The sequence below is a fragment of the Pseudopipra pipra genome, chromosome 8 (genome assembly GCF_036250125.1).
Source record: "Pseudopipra pipra isolate bDixPip1 chromosome 8, bDixPip1.hap1, whole genome shotgun sequence".
Taxonomy (NCBI): domain Eukaryota; kingdom Metazoa; phylum Chordata; class Aves; order Passeriformes; family Pipridae; genus Pseudopipra; species Pseudopipra pipra.
In genome coordinates this window covers 21,388,384-21,408,040 of record NC_087556.1, presented here as the reverse complement: position 1 = coordinate 21,408,040, position 19,657 = coordinate 21,388,384, and the positions used below count along the sequence as shown (strand labels likewise).

At 35.5% G+C, this 19,657-nt stretch overlaps 1 protein-coding gene across 14 annotated transcripts in view; it reads right to left on the bottom strand.

The window, feature by feature from the left end:
* Positions 1-694: 694 nt before the first annotated feature.
* CPEB3 (cytoplasmic polyadenylation element binding protein 3) overlaps positions 695-19,657 on the bottom strand; it is an 86,873-nt gene continuing 67,910 nt past the window's right edge. For all 14 annotated transcript variants that reach the window (XM_064662957.1, XM_064662960.1, XM_064662946.1 and 11 more), the window contains 4 exons: positions 13,664-13,782; positions 12,253-12,367; positions 9,370-9,551; positions 695-6,391 (listed from right to left, as the gene is read on the bottom strand). In XM_064662957.1, coding sequence (XP_064519027.1) covers positions 6,164-6,391; positions 9,370-9,551; positions 12,253-12,367; positions 13,664-13,782 — 644 coding nt within the window. In that variant the 3' untranslated portion in view covers positions 695-6,163. The remainder of the gene's footprint in view (positions 6,392-9,369; positions 9,552-12,252; positions 12,368-13,663; positions 13,783-19,657) is intronic.

Below are 19,657 nucleotides of genomic sequence, written 5' to 3'. Positions count from 1 at the left end.
CTAGTATTTATAGTTCCAGCAGGGTTCTTGAGCTGGATTTATGTAGACATTGAAAGAAAGCAGTGACACAGACCATGCACCATTCTTGTGGTCTTCACTTGCCCTGACATAGCAGAATTCATATTTTTTTCAAAGAAATATTCTGTGCAGTTCCACACAGCTGTATCACTGAACTTTGTCTCCTATTCTTAAAAAATAAGTCATTATAAACTACTGTTGCAGTGATTTTTTTTCTCTTTTTTTTACTGATCATTCTAATCCCTAGCCTGCAAACATTGTTAAACTTCTAATAAAGGAGTGCAGTATCTTTGCCAGCAATTTTTCTTAAGCTCAGAGAAAATAATTCAACACTTCCTATTCTCATGGCTTTTGATGCTGCATTTTGTGGGGAAAACTACATTCTCAGAAATATTTCCATCATATGTATTTTTGTATTTACCTTCAGCTTAGCATAATAAATAACTTAGCAAATGTGGCTTTTCCATTTTAGAGAGAAAACATAAGTGGATCATATATTGCATTATAAAATAACTAGAAAAGACAGTTTGTGTGCGTGTAAGTTGTTTCTCTGCTTAACCTTATCCAGTGTAAACAGTTCTCCAGTACAAGATTTGGGGGTTTTGTGTCTAGTATGCATTCCCATAATGCATATCCCAAGATTTCCTTAGCATGTGCAAAGGATGACAAATATCAGTACTTCATACAACTATATTTAATAAGTTATTACAGAAAAAAATAAAGTCCAAACTACAAAGTTTAAGCAGTTGTAAGCAATAGCAGCATTGAGCTCCATGTTTAGTCACAGTACTGCAGTTCCATACAAGCATTAGTCCAAGCCAAAAAGGAAGAAGCCTTGTTAGAATTACTAGCAAAAACAATCTAGGAGAACATGTAATAAAAGATACAGTACATTTAAAATTAGTTGAAAAACAAGTACAGAGATCTTAGCTGTGAATGTTCTAAAAGTTATGTCCATTAGTTTGACAGTAAAATTACAAATATCTAATACTTTATACCCCAACAGAACTATATCCAGGAAAGAAAAAAGAGCAAAAATTATCTCTTATTAGCACCCTGGTTTTCCACTTACTGATGAACTTTTTCTCATGTAAATTTGAGTATGTCAGAATTATGTGACCAATGTGATTTCTGACCAGCTACCCATTTGGGGTATAGAGTAGTCACTAACATGAATATAAAATACTCTGTGGTATGATAGAACACTATAGCAGCAGAGATTAAGAAGTTTTGTTTAAAAAAAAAGAAAGGAAGGAAGGAAAAGAAAAAGGGTTTAGCTGACATCATACAAACTAGCATAAAAGCAACTACATACAAGCCAGATTAAACAAAAGAGACATTTCTACAAATCTGTGACTAATCTTTCACTCATACCTTGCAAGTAGAGATGTCACAATACTGAAATATTAACATGGGAGCTTTTCCCAGTTAAGCGCCTTTTTTTTTTCTTTTTCTTTTTTTTTTTTTTTTTTTACTACTCTAACAGATAGTGAAATCAGCAAAGTTATTTGCTAACTGCATATTTGCAATACAATTTGTTTTAGCCCATGCCTTGCTAGCAGGCTATAAAATACAAGCATGTCGGCAGAAATATAAGCATAAACTTTGTACCACTTAGCAGGAATTTTTGATTCCCTCTTCATTCCTTAATCTCCTTTGTTTGCAATTTGCATACATTCCAACCAGTAGTACCTAATTTGAGTCTAAATTTTACTTCACTATTTGATCTAGTCTATACATTACTTACAGAACTGAACACACAGAGGATACACAATAGACCAACTCTGGGCACATTCCTTCCCACAAGTTACCGACGAGCCACTCTAACACTCTAGATTAAGTTAGTCTAAAAGGTCATCAGTAGCTTGTGGAAGCAATAGTTTTGTCTAGAGAAAGCCATTGTATGCCCTGTTTACGCAACACCAGTTTTAGTCTGGATTGTTTCAGGTGCCAGAACAGAGAGTCACTGGCTTCAGGAAGGGGTTTCTTCTGGCTGCATGGGGAAACAAAGGTGATGTAAATGGAGGTGGAAAGTGTTCTGATACTGGCCCTTGGTATTGCCAATACAAAAGAAAAAAGGACAAAGACACAAGAGAGGCAGAGAAGAACAGAGAAAGACAAAGAAGCTGAACGGATGTTCAGAGGCGGCGGCAATACGGGGTTACTGCATTGCCACCAGGAAATGGACTGAGAGTATTTTGCATCAACTGGGCAGCTACCAATGCCTGTGGTAACTGGGTTAGAAAATGGTGTGGGCACCGACAGTCTGCTCCATGCTGCCACTGAGAAACGCATGCAGAAAGGAAGGTGTGCAGGAAAGGGTCAATTTAATTAAATAAATAACACGGTGGCAAAATACAATGAAGAATAGATATTTTAGGAGGTTCGATCTAAGGCTACCGAAAAGAGAGTTTATTGAGTTCATGACAAGAAAAGTAATGAAGAATTATGCTGAATGGGCAGGGTCAAAAACCCATTGTTCAATAGATTTAGTTCCTTATAACGGCAATAGTTTCATCAACACTGGTGGTGTATAAATCTAGACAGCGAACTGGTACTGTGACATCCCTATTATCTCCCTAAATCATTTTGATAAAGGAAAAGGCTTTTCAAAATATCACGTTTTTTCTGCTTCATTCTGTCATTTTATTGCCCAATTCTTTGTTACAATTTTCCAATCACTTTACATAACCAACCATTTTCATCATTGCCACACTATTGTAAACCACATCAGCAAGTTAATACATAAAGCTTTGCATTTCAAAAAACTAGACACTTTAGTAACAATATTACAAAGATTTTAGCTTCAAAAATAACTGAAAATGAAAAAAATAAACTTTTAAAGAATCAGCATCATAAAATTAATTTATTCCAAGTAAAAATACAAAATAATATTAATGACATTGACCAGATATGAAAGTCTCTCCCAGAAACAACTATATTAATGGTTGAGAAAGCACTCCTTAAAGAAAATACGAAATAAAAATGAAAAATATGTAAATATGTTTAATTTTTTTCTTAGCAAAAAATCTTTCTAAAAATAACAATGAAAATTTGTCTCAGTACAAAGGCTACATTACTATTGAAAAAATACCAGCATGAAGAAAAGGTACATATTTGACAGTAGAAAAATGATTTTAGTGAATCACAATGTCTAAAGTCTGCAATGAAAATAAATCTGCAATAAAGATTTATGCCTTTTTTCTTTTCATTTTTCTTTTTTTTTATACAAACAGTACAAACAGTATTGCACATAACAACAAATAGTCGAGGTTAGGTTAGCCTTCAAAAAAATCGACTAGTTCAAGTCTCACATCAGAAAAGGCCACAATAGGACCTGTTGTACCCAGGGGCTTCTTAGTCAAGTTGCAGTTCAGAACTCCATATTTTAAAAAATAACTTTTTTTGAAGGACCCTCTTTTAATATAACATATTAACAACTCAGGGGCACATTCATTTACAAAACAAAAGGGAGCATGTCATAATTTAATAAACTAAAAAAAGTTCTCTTTAAAAAAATACAAACAGAAGAACTCTCACAATTCTGGTCAGTCGTGCATAATCACACTTGATTATAAATATACAAATTAAGGGAAAATATTTTTTCACCTTCTATTCACAACTTTCAGCACCAAATGGAGTTTGTGTTTACATCTGTTCTTTATGATGATTTTGTTTCAGATTTAATCCAACATTATGCTATATTGTACATTTTCCAGCTTCTCTCTCTCTCTCTCGCTCGCTCTCTTTCTCTCTGGGGGTATTTTTCTACATGAAAGAGGGGTATTTCTTCAAAAAGATTTACTTCTTTCACATAATTAGGTAGATTTCTGTAGGTTAGCTATGATCTTTAATATTACAGTTATAAAGCTCTAACTTCTTCATTTTCAAAAAAACTCAAATAAGCATGAAAAAAATAAAGTTACCCATCTGTTAAATCATTTTTCTTGCAGAATTAAATTAATATATATTTTTCTGAATAAACTTACTTAGAAAATATCATTTTCTTTCCTATATTTCAAAATTGAGGTATTGCAAAAGATCATGTCAGTCAGAAAGCATGCCTTTTTCTTTAAAAAAAATCATCAGCCGACTGTTGAAAACTGTCTAGATACAAAAAGTAGTGCATAACAAAATGTCTTGTACAGATGAAAAAAAACAGAAAAGACACCTGGGCTGGGAAAAGCAATATCACAAAACCGCCCAGAAGTAACTTCAAAAGGGATAATTATAATAAGCATTTTAAACCAGTAAAAAACTATTTTTTCTTTTTTTTTTCTCCAAAAACAGAAAAATCCTTTCAAAGCCAATACTTGCAACTAAACATTGGGAAAACCAACTTACTAAATTAGACACAAAGAAGGACATCACAACAAACAAAACCCAGAACATTTAAATCTACTATGCGGTGTCATATCCAGTCAGATTGTCCCCAGAACTGCAAAAACAAAGGAGGAAAAAGAAGAAAAAAATAGTGTACACACTCTCACAATCATTAGTATACCAAGTGTGTTTATATTTATATGCTATCTGCAGCCCCATAGTTCATGCTAAAAAAATGTCCACTGTATTAGCAGGTCTTAATTGTATTCAAGCTTCACAGGATACATCCAGGGATTAGAGAGATAACGCCACATCCACAGAGCAGACATCTCATGTTACTTTTATATGCAGACATTTCTTTAGCACCACTTTTTTTCCTAACTTCCTTAAATGTGCCTAGTTTATTAGTTTGACAGACTATCTAATCGGTAGTGTATGTACGCTAACATGAGCTCTTTGGTTTTCTGGACACGGTCTGCAGCTACGGAAATGATGCAAGCATTAGGAGAGAGATTGTATCTAAGAGCTCATTTCTGTTTATGTACCTGTTATGAACTGTCAAAAATGTGTTAATGTCGGATACAGAGGCTTTAACAGTTAAGTTTGATCACAGTACTAGACATAATCACTTTACTATATAAAATAAATTGCACGATATATAACAGAGCACCGCAAAGTACTTCATCTACCATCCACAAATTTGTTTTAAGAATATCCTACAGCTAGTTTTTATATTTGTTGTAATACAGGTCATTCTGTAATGGGCTGATCCTAATTTCAGAAGCATTACATTTACTGAGGCATGCCTTCCTCCAGTCAGTAATCAATTTTTTTTCGTTACTGAGCATTTTGTAGCCTACGAAGATTCATAATTTGTGCATTGTGGGCAGGTTTTATATTAGACATATATAAAATTTATTGCATGCAGCAACCTGATTAAGTAAACATGCAGTCAAAAAATATTGACCTTCCTTGGAAGCTTTTCTGTATGCTATACTGATCTCCTTTCAGCAGCCATCACTATTTTAATCACATATTCATTTTTAATTGATACCCTAGCCTGAATAGAGTATTATGGTATTAGTAATACCATTTTAATAGCAGCAAAAGCTATTGCAGCATACATTTACATAACACTAAAAGACCTAACAAAACAAAACAAAAAAACCCAACAAAACAAAACAAACAAAAAAAACCCTCAGCAAAACAAAAGAAAAAAGTCTGATCCAGCTTATGAGGTATCATCCTTACAAGTCAAAATGGAGAGCAACTAAAGGCTTATTTTCTTTAAGGGTTATTACTACTCTAAATGACCCAAACTAATGATTGCTGAATATCTGTTTAAGTTTTTGCTACATCTGCCACCTACTTGTGAATATTACCTTTGGTAAAGTCATCTGCTAGGGGCAAGTCTAAATTTCTGAAAATAAGTGCATGCTCCAGTTTAAAAAAAAAAATAATTATAATTATATTAAAAAAATCTTCATCACATACACATCAGCCCAGTGAAGGCTGATGAGAATGGCAGTCTACATAATGTCACTAGTGACAAGTCTTGTGTAGGAAATTAAGGTACCAAGCAGATGTTTGTGTGAATCAAAGTGCAAAATCAGTACAGTTACACTCTGCCGGTTTGTATTATACTGGACACTGAGTTCAGTAATGTGACTGTAAATAATAATAATAGTAATAAAAAGACCCATATCTTCATTAAAGTCGAGGACGAATGCACAGATTTCCAGAACACTAAGCCCTGAGGCAGCGCTCTCTTTTCACTCAATTTTATTTACTCCAGTACTTGTTGCTGGGCGAGGCCTGGGGTTCAGCTCCAGCGGAACGGGACGTGGCGGGGCCGGTCGCCTCCCTCCTTTACCAGTGGTTTGTGGAACTCCCGCCCAGCACGAGAGTGTATGCTTGCCCAGCAGTATTCACAGTAATACTGCAAACAGGTAACGTTGGCACAAAAGAACGGAGCAAATTTTCCACCACAGCGAGTGCCCTGGCATTCATCACACATCTGATCATCCAGCACATATGGCTTCACTTCCACCTGCACCAGGAAGAAGAAGAACAGCTGTAAGGAAATTTCATACTTTTGCTAAGCATGAACAGAAAAAAAAGTAATATTTTAATTCTTTTTGACACTATTGAAGGTTTTCAACTGATGCAGGATTAACCCAAGAGGTTGGTATTTGAATTTTCATACCAACCACTTTATCTGTCAGAAAATCTCAAGAAAGAAGGGTGTGCTTTTGTAACTTTTTCTTGGAAAAGTGAGGTGAGGGAAAGTACTAAGATGGAAGTACAGTAAAAATAGCATCTGAGAGGATTTTCCCACCGTCTAAGAAAACTGCAGGAATGTGAATACAGTTGTTATGGGGACAGGCCACAGAGAAGCATTTGGGAAGAAAAATTATAAAGAACAAAATTACATTTCTAAACTTCAGAGAAGTTTATATTTCTAAAATTATATTTCTAAAATTATATTTCTAAAATTATATTTCTAAAATTATATTTCTAAAATTATATTTCTAAAATTATATTTCTAAACTTCTTTTTTCCAGAGAAGATTTTTTTTCCTTTTTTTTTTTTTTTGTGAATTGCAAGATGCAGGACCAGACTGATAAGAGATTCAAATTGAACAAAATTAAAGGTACTCAAATACTCTTAATTCTGTAGGCAAAAATCACTATCTAAAGATTTTTAGCTCTTGCAGTGCAACAACATTTCACAGTAATTCCAACTAGGGCCTTGCCATCAATTACAAACAGGCTGGAGAGCTGATGACTTTTGTCCTACACTCAGTTGTAAACATCTTGGGGCTGGAATGCTTTTTGTTTTTAAAGCACTTGTGCCAAACACAGCAGGGCTGATGAATGACTAGACACTTGCAATAATGCTATTACAGGAGTTGACAACATGTAAGTTCTTTCCTGTGTGCCTGTTCCTATGAATCAAGTCATGCCTACACATTTATATTAAGTGCTCGTTCATTCCAGGGAAATCATTAGTTCATGCATGTATAATTCTTACAGCTCTATGATGCTATTTATAAAGCAGTTGAAGTACAGTCAACTGCATTAGAAGACACAGAAAAATTTAAATACACATTTATTATAAATAATTTTGCTGTAACTGCACAAGTGCTAGTCTGGCACAATTTGTATACTGCAAGGAAAACCTGACTCTAGTAATGACACTTAAATACATACAAAGTTAAAGAAACACAGAAAAAGATGTTAAGCTGAATGACAAGAAGCATTCCCCACAAAAGCTTTATGCGGTATTTTACTTCAGCTTAAACTGATCACACTTCAACAAACGTTACTCATTTGAAGTAAAGCTCATATAGTGAATGATATTTCTTGGCTATTTAACAGGTAGGGCTGCCAATCTGGTTTTTTTAATTATACCCTGCTACCAGTATTGCATGGAACAAGTCTGAATAACTGCCACTTTGCATATCAGATGCCATATCACTAAAATTAGAAGCATCCTGTAAAATAAAACAGCACTGTCTCAAATGAAATTGGAAGAAAGCAGGTCCAATGTCCAGCACAGCTCTAGATCCCCACCTACTCACATTTCCCAAGCATGAATTGCAAAGGCCTGAAATAGAGTCTCTCGCTCTCTCATGTCTTTTCTTGCTTTGGTTACTAGTGAAATGATTTTAGGAATGTATGCTGTACAGTCCAGGGATTTCAATCTATTAGATTTAAAAACTAAGATTTAAGGACTTATTAAGAGACTTCATACTTCTTCAAACTCACAGATAAACCTATTCAAAACAGGTAAGAGATAATTAAATAAACTTAAATTATCAATCAACCAAGTGAAAAAGGAAGTGACTGATAAAAAAACTACTAGCTAGCATCTTTTGTGGCTCTACCCTAAAGCTTAGAAAGAAACCCCTGGTAAGCATGGCTGGTATATAAATCTCAAAGTGTTCAACATGTGATTGAGACTCTTCCCAATCTAAGATTTTTCAGAATTCAATGGACAAGAAATCTTTAGGAATAGCCTTGTCTGAGTTAATGCAATATGGTGTACAGCACCACAGAAAAATTATTTGAGGACTTATAACTCCATGACCTCCTCGAATCTGACAAAAAGCTCAATTCAGATTTTTAAAGAGATGTATTTCAAACGTTGCAGCTGTGTGGATTCATATGCATAGTGCACATAACAGACACACCCAATACCTGTTAAACTAACTTCTGAAGAAACAATTTATATCATATTAAGGAGAAAACAAGTCATCCCTCCTGGAAAAATACTTCGCAGCAGTGCATGCTGTATGTTCTTCTGAATAATTCTAAATTGCTGGGCCCTCAAAAACATGTATGTGTAATCAAGAGGTGAAGATAGAAGGTCTAAAGCAAAAAAAATCTTGGAAATTAAGTAATGTTTTCTTCTAATGTATTTAACTCAGATTTAAGTGAATTTCACTCTATACTTGAAAAGCCCTTCAGAAACCAGGATTTCATATTGACTGAACAAAACCAAGTAATTTCCCCCCCTTCTGCCTATCAAGCATCTATTGGCATATGGTTTTACTTAAATAATGTTCAAGACTTTCGAGGTCAGCATCACCTATTTTACTTACAATAAACCTCTGCTTTAGGGACATCAAGTCTAGACATACACTACTGACAGAAAACGGTGCCTCATAACAGCAAAAGTGTCAGAAGCTATATAAGTAATCACCAAAATAAAAGTCATTGATGCAGAATGAGCAAACATCTAAAGGAAGAGAAAGAAGCTGGGAAATGCTGTGGAATTTGACCTACAGAATTCAAAACAAAACCAAGAGCAAATGTACTTACAACCATTTTCAACTTTTAGTGCTAAACATGTCTGAAATATTTTTTTGACTCTGCTTTAGATGCTTAAATAAGCTCTTAAAAATTGACATATGTCATCTGAAGAACAGAAATTACAGTGTTCTCCAACACGTTGTTAATAATAATGATTTTAATTTCTGTACAGTTTTGTAACAACCAATCTGTTCCACGCTATTTTACTTACCCGTTTATCAATGTCATTATGTTGGAGCTGGACAAAGCGAGCACTGATAGCAGCAATATAGCTCTGCTGGTTGGAGAAAGCCACTCTGCCAGCACCTTTTGGATACTTCAACTCTGGGTCTGTATCAATGCCAGCATAGCAGACACCTCCATATAAACGGTCCATAATCATTGCCAATTCAACTGCAAGAAGTCAATTGTTAAATATAATAGATTTAACATAAGTAATAGTGTTGCATTTGGATTGTTGCATTTAAAAAAGCACTATTTGCCTTAGCATACTTCTCCTCCAAAGTCTAAAACTGCAAACTGAAATGCTGGTTTTAACAGATTGAATCAACTCTACATGAATGATAGTAAAATATAAGGCAAAAAATAGAATCTGTAAAAAGAAACGTGGTGTGACTGAAGTGTGAAAAATATGCAGAGTTACACTGTTAAAGCAGGTATCAGATCAACTAGAATTTACAATACTATAAATTAAAACTCTGGTATTAGGCATCAGGTAGCTCCAGCCAGGCTTCTTAATGCTACTTTGCATGTAAGATCACTTAGAGATATTTCTATATTTAGAATCTGATATTTTGCCCCAAGTACTAAGGTTCAAAAGACATTAAAGAGGTGTTTTACATTTGAAACAAAAAACTGTGAAACATCAGATGTTACTACAGGTAAAGCAAGCCTACATTTTCAGTGCAACTTAAATTAGTATTTTGGTGGAACATTATCCTGCTCATGGATCTTTTAAAATGGTTTGTTGCTTTTTCTGATACTAAGAATAACTGTAAAGAAGTCAGAAATATCATTCATAAAATAAGACAGGTTGAGTGCATGGCTGAGGAAACATACAGAAGGAAAGTTAAGGGAAAGAACTGAAGGAAGAGAAAGAGAGGCTGAAGAAAGCAGAGAAAGGCATGTGAACTGTGCAAGGACGTATGGTCACTGAGCCAAGTTCTCTGTCTGTAAAAGCTCACAGGCAAAGAAATTTGTCAGATGGACAACACAAAACACTGGGACCTGTACAGGCCCTGCCAAGTCAGCCATCTTCTAGTGCTAATGTGTGAAAACACTTTCTATAGTGAGTTACAACTTAGCTACGCAAAATAAAATGAAAAAAAACCACCCTAAATATTTAAATCCTTGTAGTTCTCACAAAATTCTGACTAGTAAATTATACATAGAATAGAGACAATTTTAAATTGAGTAGGTATCTGTGTTTATATAAGTTTGTATGTGACTCATTCTACCAAACCAGGTAATACTCTTGCTCCAAACAGTAAGGAAAAGCTATCAGCATAATGTAGTCACTAGTAGATTCTTCTGCTTTCTAATGATTTGGAATCATCATGTGGGTAGTGATCTCAGAAAATGACAGTACAGAATAAACATCAGGAACACTTAAAGACATTTACAACAGTAGTTCCACTAAGTTACTCTTGCCAATGGACAAAGAATACACAGGATTCCAGGGCAAGGAGACCATGCAGTGCTCAGATATCTTAGGAAAAACTTCTGTACCAGATCTTTAAAGCTGCAAATGAGAAAAACTGGAAACTGTTTGGCTGCTTTGGAGAAGTTAACTATTTAAAGGCATTAGTTTTCAAATGTAATGCATTTCAAATGTGATCTATGACAGGCCAACTGACATATAGTTTTATAAAGGCTATCATTAGAAATGAGGTAATGTTTAATTGTTACTATTTACATAATTACCATCTTACAACTCTGCCTTATTTTAAGATGCAGAGGGAAGTGAAAGCTGCCAAGAAACCTGGACTAGGAGAAATCTTACTGTCTGCAGTGGCTGGGGGACCTTGTGTACAGCTTCCCTAAAGATTTAGGATTAGGCAAAAGGTAAAGTGAGGAGCTTAAATTCTAGTGGGCTGGAAAGTGGCTGCCAAAGGAAAGTGAGGGCTACAAGGAAACCTGATTCAGAAGTCTTTCTTCCAGACAGTGACTAAGAGGTCTTGTCTACTACAGTCCTGGAAAATGAGGATTAGGATTGAGCGGGTGAAAAAGAGAAACCATGCAGCTGCCTTGGAGTGAGCATGGAGAGGGACTACTAAACAGAAGTGAGGGCTGCCAAAAGATCTAGCCAGGAGAAATGTCTTGACTTGTTTCATGACTTTGTCATTGGCTCACCAGAAACGTAAGGGTTAGGAAGAAAGAAACGAGTGTCGAGCTACAGTTGGGAGTGGTGCTGAAAGGGGCCTTCAAAACAAAATGGGGGCTGCCAGGAGATCTGAGCTGGGATAAATCTTTCCTCTGGCCAAAGGCTAAGGAGTCTTGTCTATGGCTCTGCAAATAAAAGTGAAGAAAAAGAGTTAAGGGTGAAGAAAAAGAAACAGAGGGAAAAAAACTACATTAGGAAAGAGTCTGGAAATTGATCTTCAGTGTGGGGCCACCAAGAGACTTGGTTGGGAGAAATTTTTCTCAGGACAATAGCTGAGAGGCCTTGTCCATAGCTCCATGAAAAAATTAGGGTAAGGGTTGAATAAATGGGAAAGAGTTGACGTTGGAATTGGTTTGGAAAGAGTCTGGGAGAAGTCTGTCTTCTAGTCAAAGGAAAGGGGAAATTGTCTTCATCTCAGCAAACAAATGCAGGGTTAGGATTAAGATGGTCTACATTACAAAAAAATCAGACTAGTTCTAGGTATTATGCAAAGATGGGGAAAACTGTTTCTACTGGCAATCCTCATTAGTAACCTACTTAAAAGGTAAAAAATGTTCACGGTTTGTATTCTGCAGACAGGAAGAGACCCCTTGACTTACAAACCAAGCTGTGATCTGTGGAAAAGACATGGTATATCTTCTGCTCTTTTACACATTTTTTCTACTTAATCTGGACCCCCCTACTACATGCCTACATTCTCCTTCTACTCACCAGCTCGGAGGGGCCGTGGAACTCCTCCAACAAAGATTGTTTTTCTTGGATCCAAAGGCTGAGACCCATCCATCACAAAGTCACTGTCACTTAGGTTCCAAGGTCGAATTTGCACCTGTATTAAGGACTGTTTTTAGTTGAGGAACTTGGCCACTTAATTAAGAAACTGCCAAATCCTTCTATAATTAAAACCAAAATTTTAATTTGATGAAGACAGTAAATCGGTGGCATGAGCACCAAAACAATGTGAGAACATTGCTTATATAAGTGTCCAAAAGAAGGTGGACAATTCATTTACCACCTCTAGAGGCCAGGATTGAGTTAAATTTCACCATTGCAAACTCCTATCCTCATTAATCCCCTGCCCCTAATCGCCATTATAGTAAGAAATCTGTGAAAGGTCTTTCAGAACATTTTACCATCTATCTACAATTACGGTTGCAGTTTGGACTTCTGGCTTTCCTGAAATCGCATCCAGTGATCTACAAATTCTAAAGCACTGATAGGAGTGGAGATAAAATTAATTTCAGCGCTTGGATACAAAAGGAGTTTGTACAATGTGTGAATGCCTACTTCTATTGAGCAACAAGCAACACAGTTGATAAGAAATCTTCAGACTGTACAGAAAAAAAACTGCTCAGAAGTTATTTAGATAGAGCTGTTCATCAATCCATTTTTTTTTGATTCTAGAAATCACACAAGCCCACTCACTGTGCTGTAATCTTGGGTTGTTCATTCATCTGTGCAAGATTTTCAATATTGATTTTAAAAGGCAGCATGTTTTTTATCTTATCTTACTTGTCTGTAGTTTTCATCTAATCTATATACATCCACAGGCAAAAAAAAAAACTAACATTAAAGAATGTTGGAGATATGAACAATAAAAACAGGTCTTCTATTCTGCTATAGCTGTCTGCAGTACTTGATTTTACCCTGCAGTTTCTATAAGGTAAATGAGGCCTAAGTTATAAATTGATTAGCTATTGCATGCATAAAAAAATAATAATTAAGAAACCCAATGAAGTACAGAGGATATTTGATGCTTTCTGGATTTTAATTTGGCAGGGTTAAGCTTCTTCCCTTCACCGCAAAAGGCTTTTTTTCCTCTCAAATAACATAGCCAAAAAATTGCAATTCCATTGTTTTACAGCTAACATTCTAAAAGGATGCATTCTCCTTTTAGATACTAGAGTACCAAATATAAAAATTAAATGAACATGGTATTTATCAGAAAAAAGCAAATGTTGAAGCCGTGTCACGCTGATACAGAAAGTCAATTCAACGTAACAGCAAGGGCAGAAACAGGAAGTGACAAGTAATCAACTGTATTTTTTTATTTATTTATTAACTGAAAAGAGTAACAGCAAACGTGCTAGCAACCAGCATAAGGGTCATGGCATAAGCTACTTACTGGTTTATCCTTGATTGTGGGACTTGACACACATAGGTAAAGTTTCCCATCTTCTTCCAGACAGGCATCTATCAGAGCTTGTACAGAGCTTTCTTCCTGGAACAGCAGAAAGGCGTAACCTTGGAAAGGGCAAGGGAACAAGAAAGAAAAATAACAGATTCATTTATAAAGCAGGTTTTTTTTTAATAAACAAACCCAAGAAGTGGATAAGATCTACAAATTACAAATAAGTTGTTAAGGCTGTTAGTTTGTTTTCATAAATTAAATTCACCGAATATATCATACCCTCATAGAGTACTGATTTCAGAATGGAGACTAGTGTTTGCTGCATGTGAGGATGTTTATTTGATTAATTAATGATTTTGAGCAGTGAGAATATAGGCTGGTGAATAAGGGTTTCTTACTATCCAACAACTGTATTGGAGCTATTTCTCAGTGGTATCTGCTGGTATCAGTGATTATTATCTTACAATGGAGGCACAAAATTTCTGCTTACTATATACAATTAATAAATTCTAGAAGAAAGGGTTAATTCCAGAAGAAAATGGTCAGGTAAACAGAAAAACAGACTTTTATGCTTACATACTTAACTATGAAAAAATGCTCCCCTAGAAATAATAAACTCGAGAGAAAAAGAACGTGTTGTGGTTTTTAATGAGTAAAGACCCGCTGTTGTTATTTATACTTAAATAAAGCAGTTCAAAAGAAAGAAGTCCACTAAAATTGTTCATATGATTCAGAATTTTAAGACTTTAAATGAGCCAGTAAAATTAAGTGTGTGTAGCACTCTGCTCTTCTGAATGCAGCTGCCAAGAAAACTCTGAATTTTACTTCACATTGTTAAATTTGAATGAAGATTTGACTCAAGTAGCCTATGCTTCTGATACCTCAGAAGTAACAACTAATACAGCACCCTGTGCCCTGAGCAAAGGCAGGTAAGGACTGGCTGCTGACTGGAATAGAGCTGCCTGGTTGAGAGGATTTCCTATGGAGCATGCAGTGCTCCTTCGCTCCCCCATCAGTGTAACGCAGTTTTCTCACTCCGTGTGAACATGCTGGCTGTGAGCGTTATAATCTGCCACTTGTGTGTCTCACAGAATACCTCTTTCAAAAAAACCTCAGCAACCAGAGGCAGTTGGAGCTTAAGCAGGGACTGCTAGACTTCCTCTGCCTAAGATTCTTGACACAAACTGAGCACATACACGATGACACAGCATATATAAGTATCAAACAAAGCCATACAGAGTCTATTTGCCATTAATATAGTACTGACTTACCCTAATTTTTTATGAGTATTGAGTGAAAACTCTTTGACATGCCCTTTTTAGATAAATACTACACAACCCTGATTTATACAGACAGTGAAAAAGTGTTTTCTTCTGTCAAGTTATCTACCAAACTACCTCTTACCCTACTGTCCCTGCTCCTGTGTGACTTCTCAAAGAATATTAAATTCTATGCAGTTGTTTGCTTTTAGAGGCCAAAAAAGGTTTTCATTAACATCATTATAGCCCAGAACACATCTAGAAACACTGACTTGCCCAAGAAAACAAAACAGTTTGATCATCACTCTTGCTAGCAAACAAGGAGCTCACATAGCTAGAGTTGGAGTAGATTAAAGATACCAGTTCCAACAAAAAGTGAAATAATTCTTGAGTAAAAACATCTGTTTCCTTTACAGCAGAAATATTTCTCTTAAAACAGTCCCTTAAAGATACAAACATGCTCCAACATTCCAGTTTTAGATTTTACAAAATTAATTAGAGTATGAAAATAATCCCTTTGCAATCACTATCACTTTTAGCTTCATTTTATTTCCATCCATGCACTCATTATATCTACCTCCATTCCATCCCTTCTGATTACATGTAATAATTACAGCTTCATACAAAATTAACTTCATACAAATTAAAGTATCTTTAATTTAGCAGTTCTTTCAGTCTTATAAAATGTCCCAGTCAAAAATGTAGATACTTGGAAAAGACTACAGGGCAATTACGACTCCAAAGCCAAATGACCACAATTTAAGCCTCAGCCCAATCCTTGCCTTCTGTTTTAGATAAATGCCTCATGAGACAAATTCACAGAAGATGCAGTGTAGATCATTCCAGTACTATGAAAAAACTAAGTAAGAATACATGTACATTTATGCATACTTTAAAAGAATGGTTTACAACACATTTAAATAGATGCAAACATTTAAGATTTATCTGCTGGCCACACCATAAATTTTGAACTCTAAAAGAGAGAATTTTGTCCATTTTGGAATTTTATAATCTTAAACCAGCAAAATATTGGAGATTTCTCTAGTATAAAGTCAAAATGAAAACTGGAAAGTGTTTCTTATGACTTAATTATTTAGCAAAAATCTGGGCAACAGACTGGAGTGTAATCTTTACAATCTTAGGAAGCTTGTTCAGGGTTTTCTGGGTCATAGTAAGAGGTCACATCTGTGGTAGCTGGAGTTGACTGCCACTTGGGAGTACTGTAAATGGTATGATCATAATTTCCCAAAACAGCTAAAATTAACCAAATTAACCAAACAGATACTCCTAATTTCTCTAGACCTCTGTGATTAAAACCTTCCCCTGCATGCTATGGGGTCCATGTGGGTCTGCTTAAGGCACTGGTAAGCAGTTCATTCTGTTAATCTAGAAGAGCAAGCAGGCTGGATTAGCATGACAGGATGTCCAGCATTACTTCAAAACCTGGTGACAGCACATCTATTCCGATTATTCAAGGACTTCTGGTACTGAATATTAACAAAGATTACACCAAAATGAAAACTAAATAAAGAACAGAACTTCTGATAATATTAGGATCACGTGGAGGTTGATATGGTCAAGAAAGATACCTGCTGAAGTTAAAGGTATTTTTACTCATTTTCCAGAAGCACGTAGGGATGTAAAAACCTTACATTCAGAAAGGTGCAGGTCCTTCTCATGAGCAGTTCTAGGTGTTGCTGTTACTGAAGAATCACTCTCTTCCTCACAATACCACTGTTTAGAGCTGCACTCTAAAGCAGGAGATGCACTTTGAACTCAGATTCCAGTATAAAAAAATTTTGGAAAATACCCATGCCAAAACTGACATTGCACAAAGAATTATCTCACATGATGTGCAGTTTAATAATTAAATAACTTTGTTTGTACAGGAGCAAAGCACCATTTTTAATAACTTCAGCCAAAATTTAAATTAAAACCAGCATGCCAATCTGTAAATTAACAGTAAGTAATTTTCTTTTTTCTGTATTTAAATCTTAAGTTTGGCTATAAATTTATAAAACTCTAAGAGTATTTCTTCCTGAAGAGATTCTCAAAACTGTCTACTTCAGGCATTATATCCCATCCTACAGTTTCTATTTCTATTCCTATTTCTGCTACACACAGTGAGACCTTAGCCTAATCCCCTCAAAGCTGTACTGCATGGCCAGCTGACTTCTAAAATTCAGAACAGTCAGTTATAAGGGCACCTATATTTAAAAAAAAATTAATGTTTAAAGACAGAAGGTGAGGTAGATTTAATAAGATGATCAACCTACAAACCAAAAATGTATTAATCCAAATAATTAGAATTATTTTGCAGATGCTGAAAGTTGCTTCGGATTCCCCAGTCTTGTGTCCTTCAGCACATTCTCCCATCTGTACTTCACACATAATATCATATCACTTAATGCACACGTTTTTTCCCAAGAAGTAAGAGATTTGATGAATCTCAAAATTTTAATACTCTACAGCAGAATTGTGGTAGCACACTGTGGTGGTACGTTGCAGGCAAACTTCAGCAGTGCTCCTTTCTTACCTTGCCAGACATTCTAAAGGTTTGAGGGCTCAAGGGACTTATCCTGACTCAGATTCCACAAAGTAAAACAGGCAAGATATTTGAGGCCTCAGAAAATAGCAAGCTACCTGACAACAGCTGAATATTCTATATACACAGATAAATAGCTTCTTGGAGGAGCAGAAACAATCCAGCTCTTCCTCTCTTGATGGTACAATACATCACTGTAGTGCTGACAATAAACATTGCACCTTGCAATTCTCTGGGAAAAGGCAACAACGTATTTTGATGTTAAAAAAGTCACTATAACTTTTCAAAGGGTACAGCAGAGGGAGGATGAGAAGAAAATTAATTTCCCTATGTTCTGAAGCAGCTCCTCAACCTTGAGCTCCAGGATTCATTATTTTATGGAAAGAAGTACAAGAACTAAGCTCCTTTGTACATGTCCCATTCTGACATCTAAACAGTGACACAATTTTCATATGAAAGGATAATTTAGTCCAGTTGGTCTAATTTCACTTAACCTTGCTGAGAACAAACTGGAAAATCTGGCATATGCGCTGTGTCCCACAAGCCTGAAACCAGGTTGTCACTTGAAATGCAAAATACATTTGGAACAAAACAAAATTGTTATAGTCTGGCAAATGTATTTTTGCCAGCCTAGTTAGCCTGGAAAAATCCTTATTTCAATTTATTTCAACATAGACATATCTTCTCTAATGATGGGAGCCTTTCTGTATTACTGAAAGTACAATTTGTAATAAGGCCTCAGTGACCTCTTCAAAAGAACTAGATGGAAAGCTTATTAAGGTGTTTTTCCTGCCTTTCTTATAATAGCAGATTATTGATATTCATACTATTGATATTCATACTTTTATGTTAAAAACTGGCGTGTTGGTACAAATTACAGGCAGCTAGCAGTGCGTCACGCACGTGTTCTGCCCGTTCCTCCTCAACATAATCAAAAAGAACTACTTTATCAGGGCAGAATGTGCATTATGTGTATCAGGCATATGAGAGAAAACAAACTTATGGGCTTCATAGACACCATTCAATTTAGCAAGCCATAGCTGGTAGAGTTTATCAGAAAAGACTATTCTCTTGTCTAAAGCAAAATATTTCTCAGACTATCCAACTTCATGCCTGTCATGGCTCACCAAGAAAAGACTGACTGCACTTCAGTGCATTCATGAAGAAAAGATGTTAAAATAATAATAAAAAAAGGCTTTTTTATAATCTTCTAAACCTGGTAACACCTTCTCTGTACAACTCCATTGTTAGGCATAGTTTGGTGGAGTAAAAGAAAATCACTGGTTGCGTTTTGTAACCCATACGAGATGGTAGGAAAGACGTTTGGTACACCAGAATTTTTATACTCCTTTCAGTTTAAGTGATTAATTATTAATGTTATGAGAGCGAAGGTTGTCTGATCAGTCTCTACTTATTTAGGAACAAAGGACTATTTCAGAAAGGCACTAACGGAGTAACTGCGCAGATCTCTCACTTAACGAAGTCCAAAGTTGATTCTTCAATCAAGAGTGAAGAATTCAAAACTGTGAAACAGTTCAATTTCATTATAATAACTGAAAGGTACCATTTTATGCTCAACTTGTGAACTAAAAGTAATTTCAAAGTTCTTTAAGTTCTTGCATTTGACAACACCAATATTTAAATTGCTGTTCAAATACATCAACCATGAGCCGCATCTTCCAGGACAAAGCCAGTATTTTGGCAGGCAAATGTTATATAGCCAACAGGGAAGGATTAACCTATTTCTGGCTCTTAGATTCCAGGCTCTTTTCAAAAAAGGTAAAAAACTGAAATGAAGAAATATATATCAGGTCAAAGAGTATTTGAATATCCATGTCAGACGTGTGTATCATCTACTGAATTTATTTGTAACTGACCTCAAACCCATAATTCCCAAAACTCAGCCCACTTACAAAATCAGATATAGAAATCATACCCTAAGGGTCATGTGTTTTCAGCTTTCTAACTCTGAAGTTGGGTATTCTTAGTCCTTAGAATGAAGAGAACTTTCTCTTTTTCTTTTCATGCAGCACAGCATGTCAGAACGGTTTTTGGGTAGTCACATGTGTTGATTTCATGTGCAAAAGGACCAGTTATGCTTGAAAAAAATTAAACTACCTTTGAAGCACATTTTCTTTCATTCATTTAGACAGTGTCTTTTCTGATGTTTTTATAAGCTTCAAG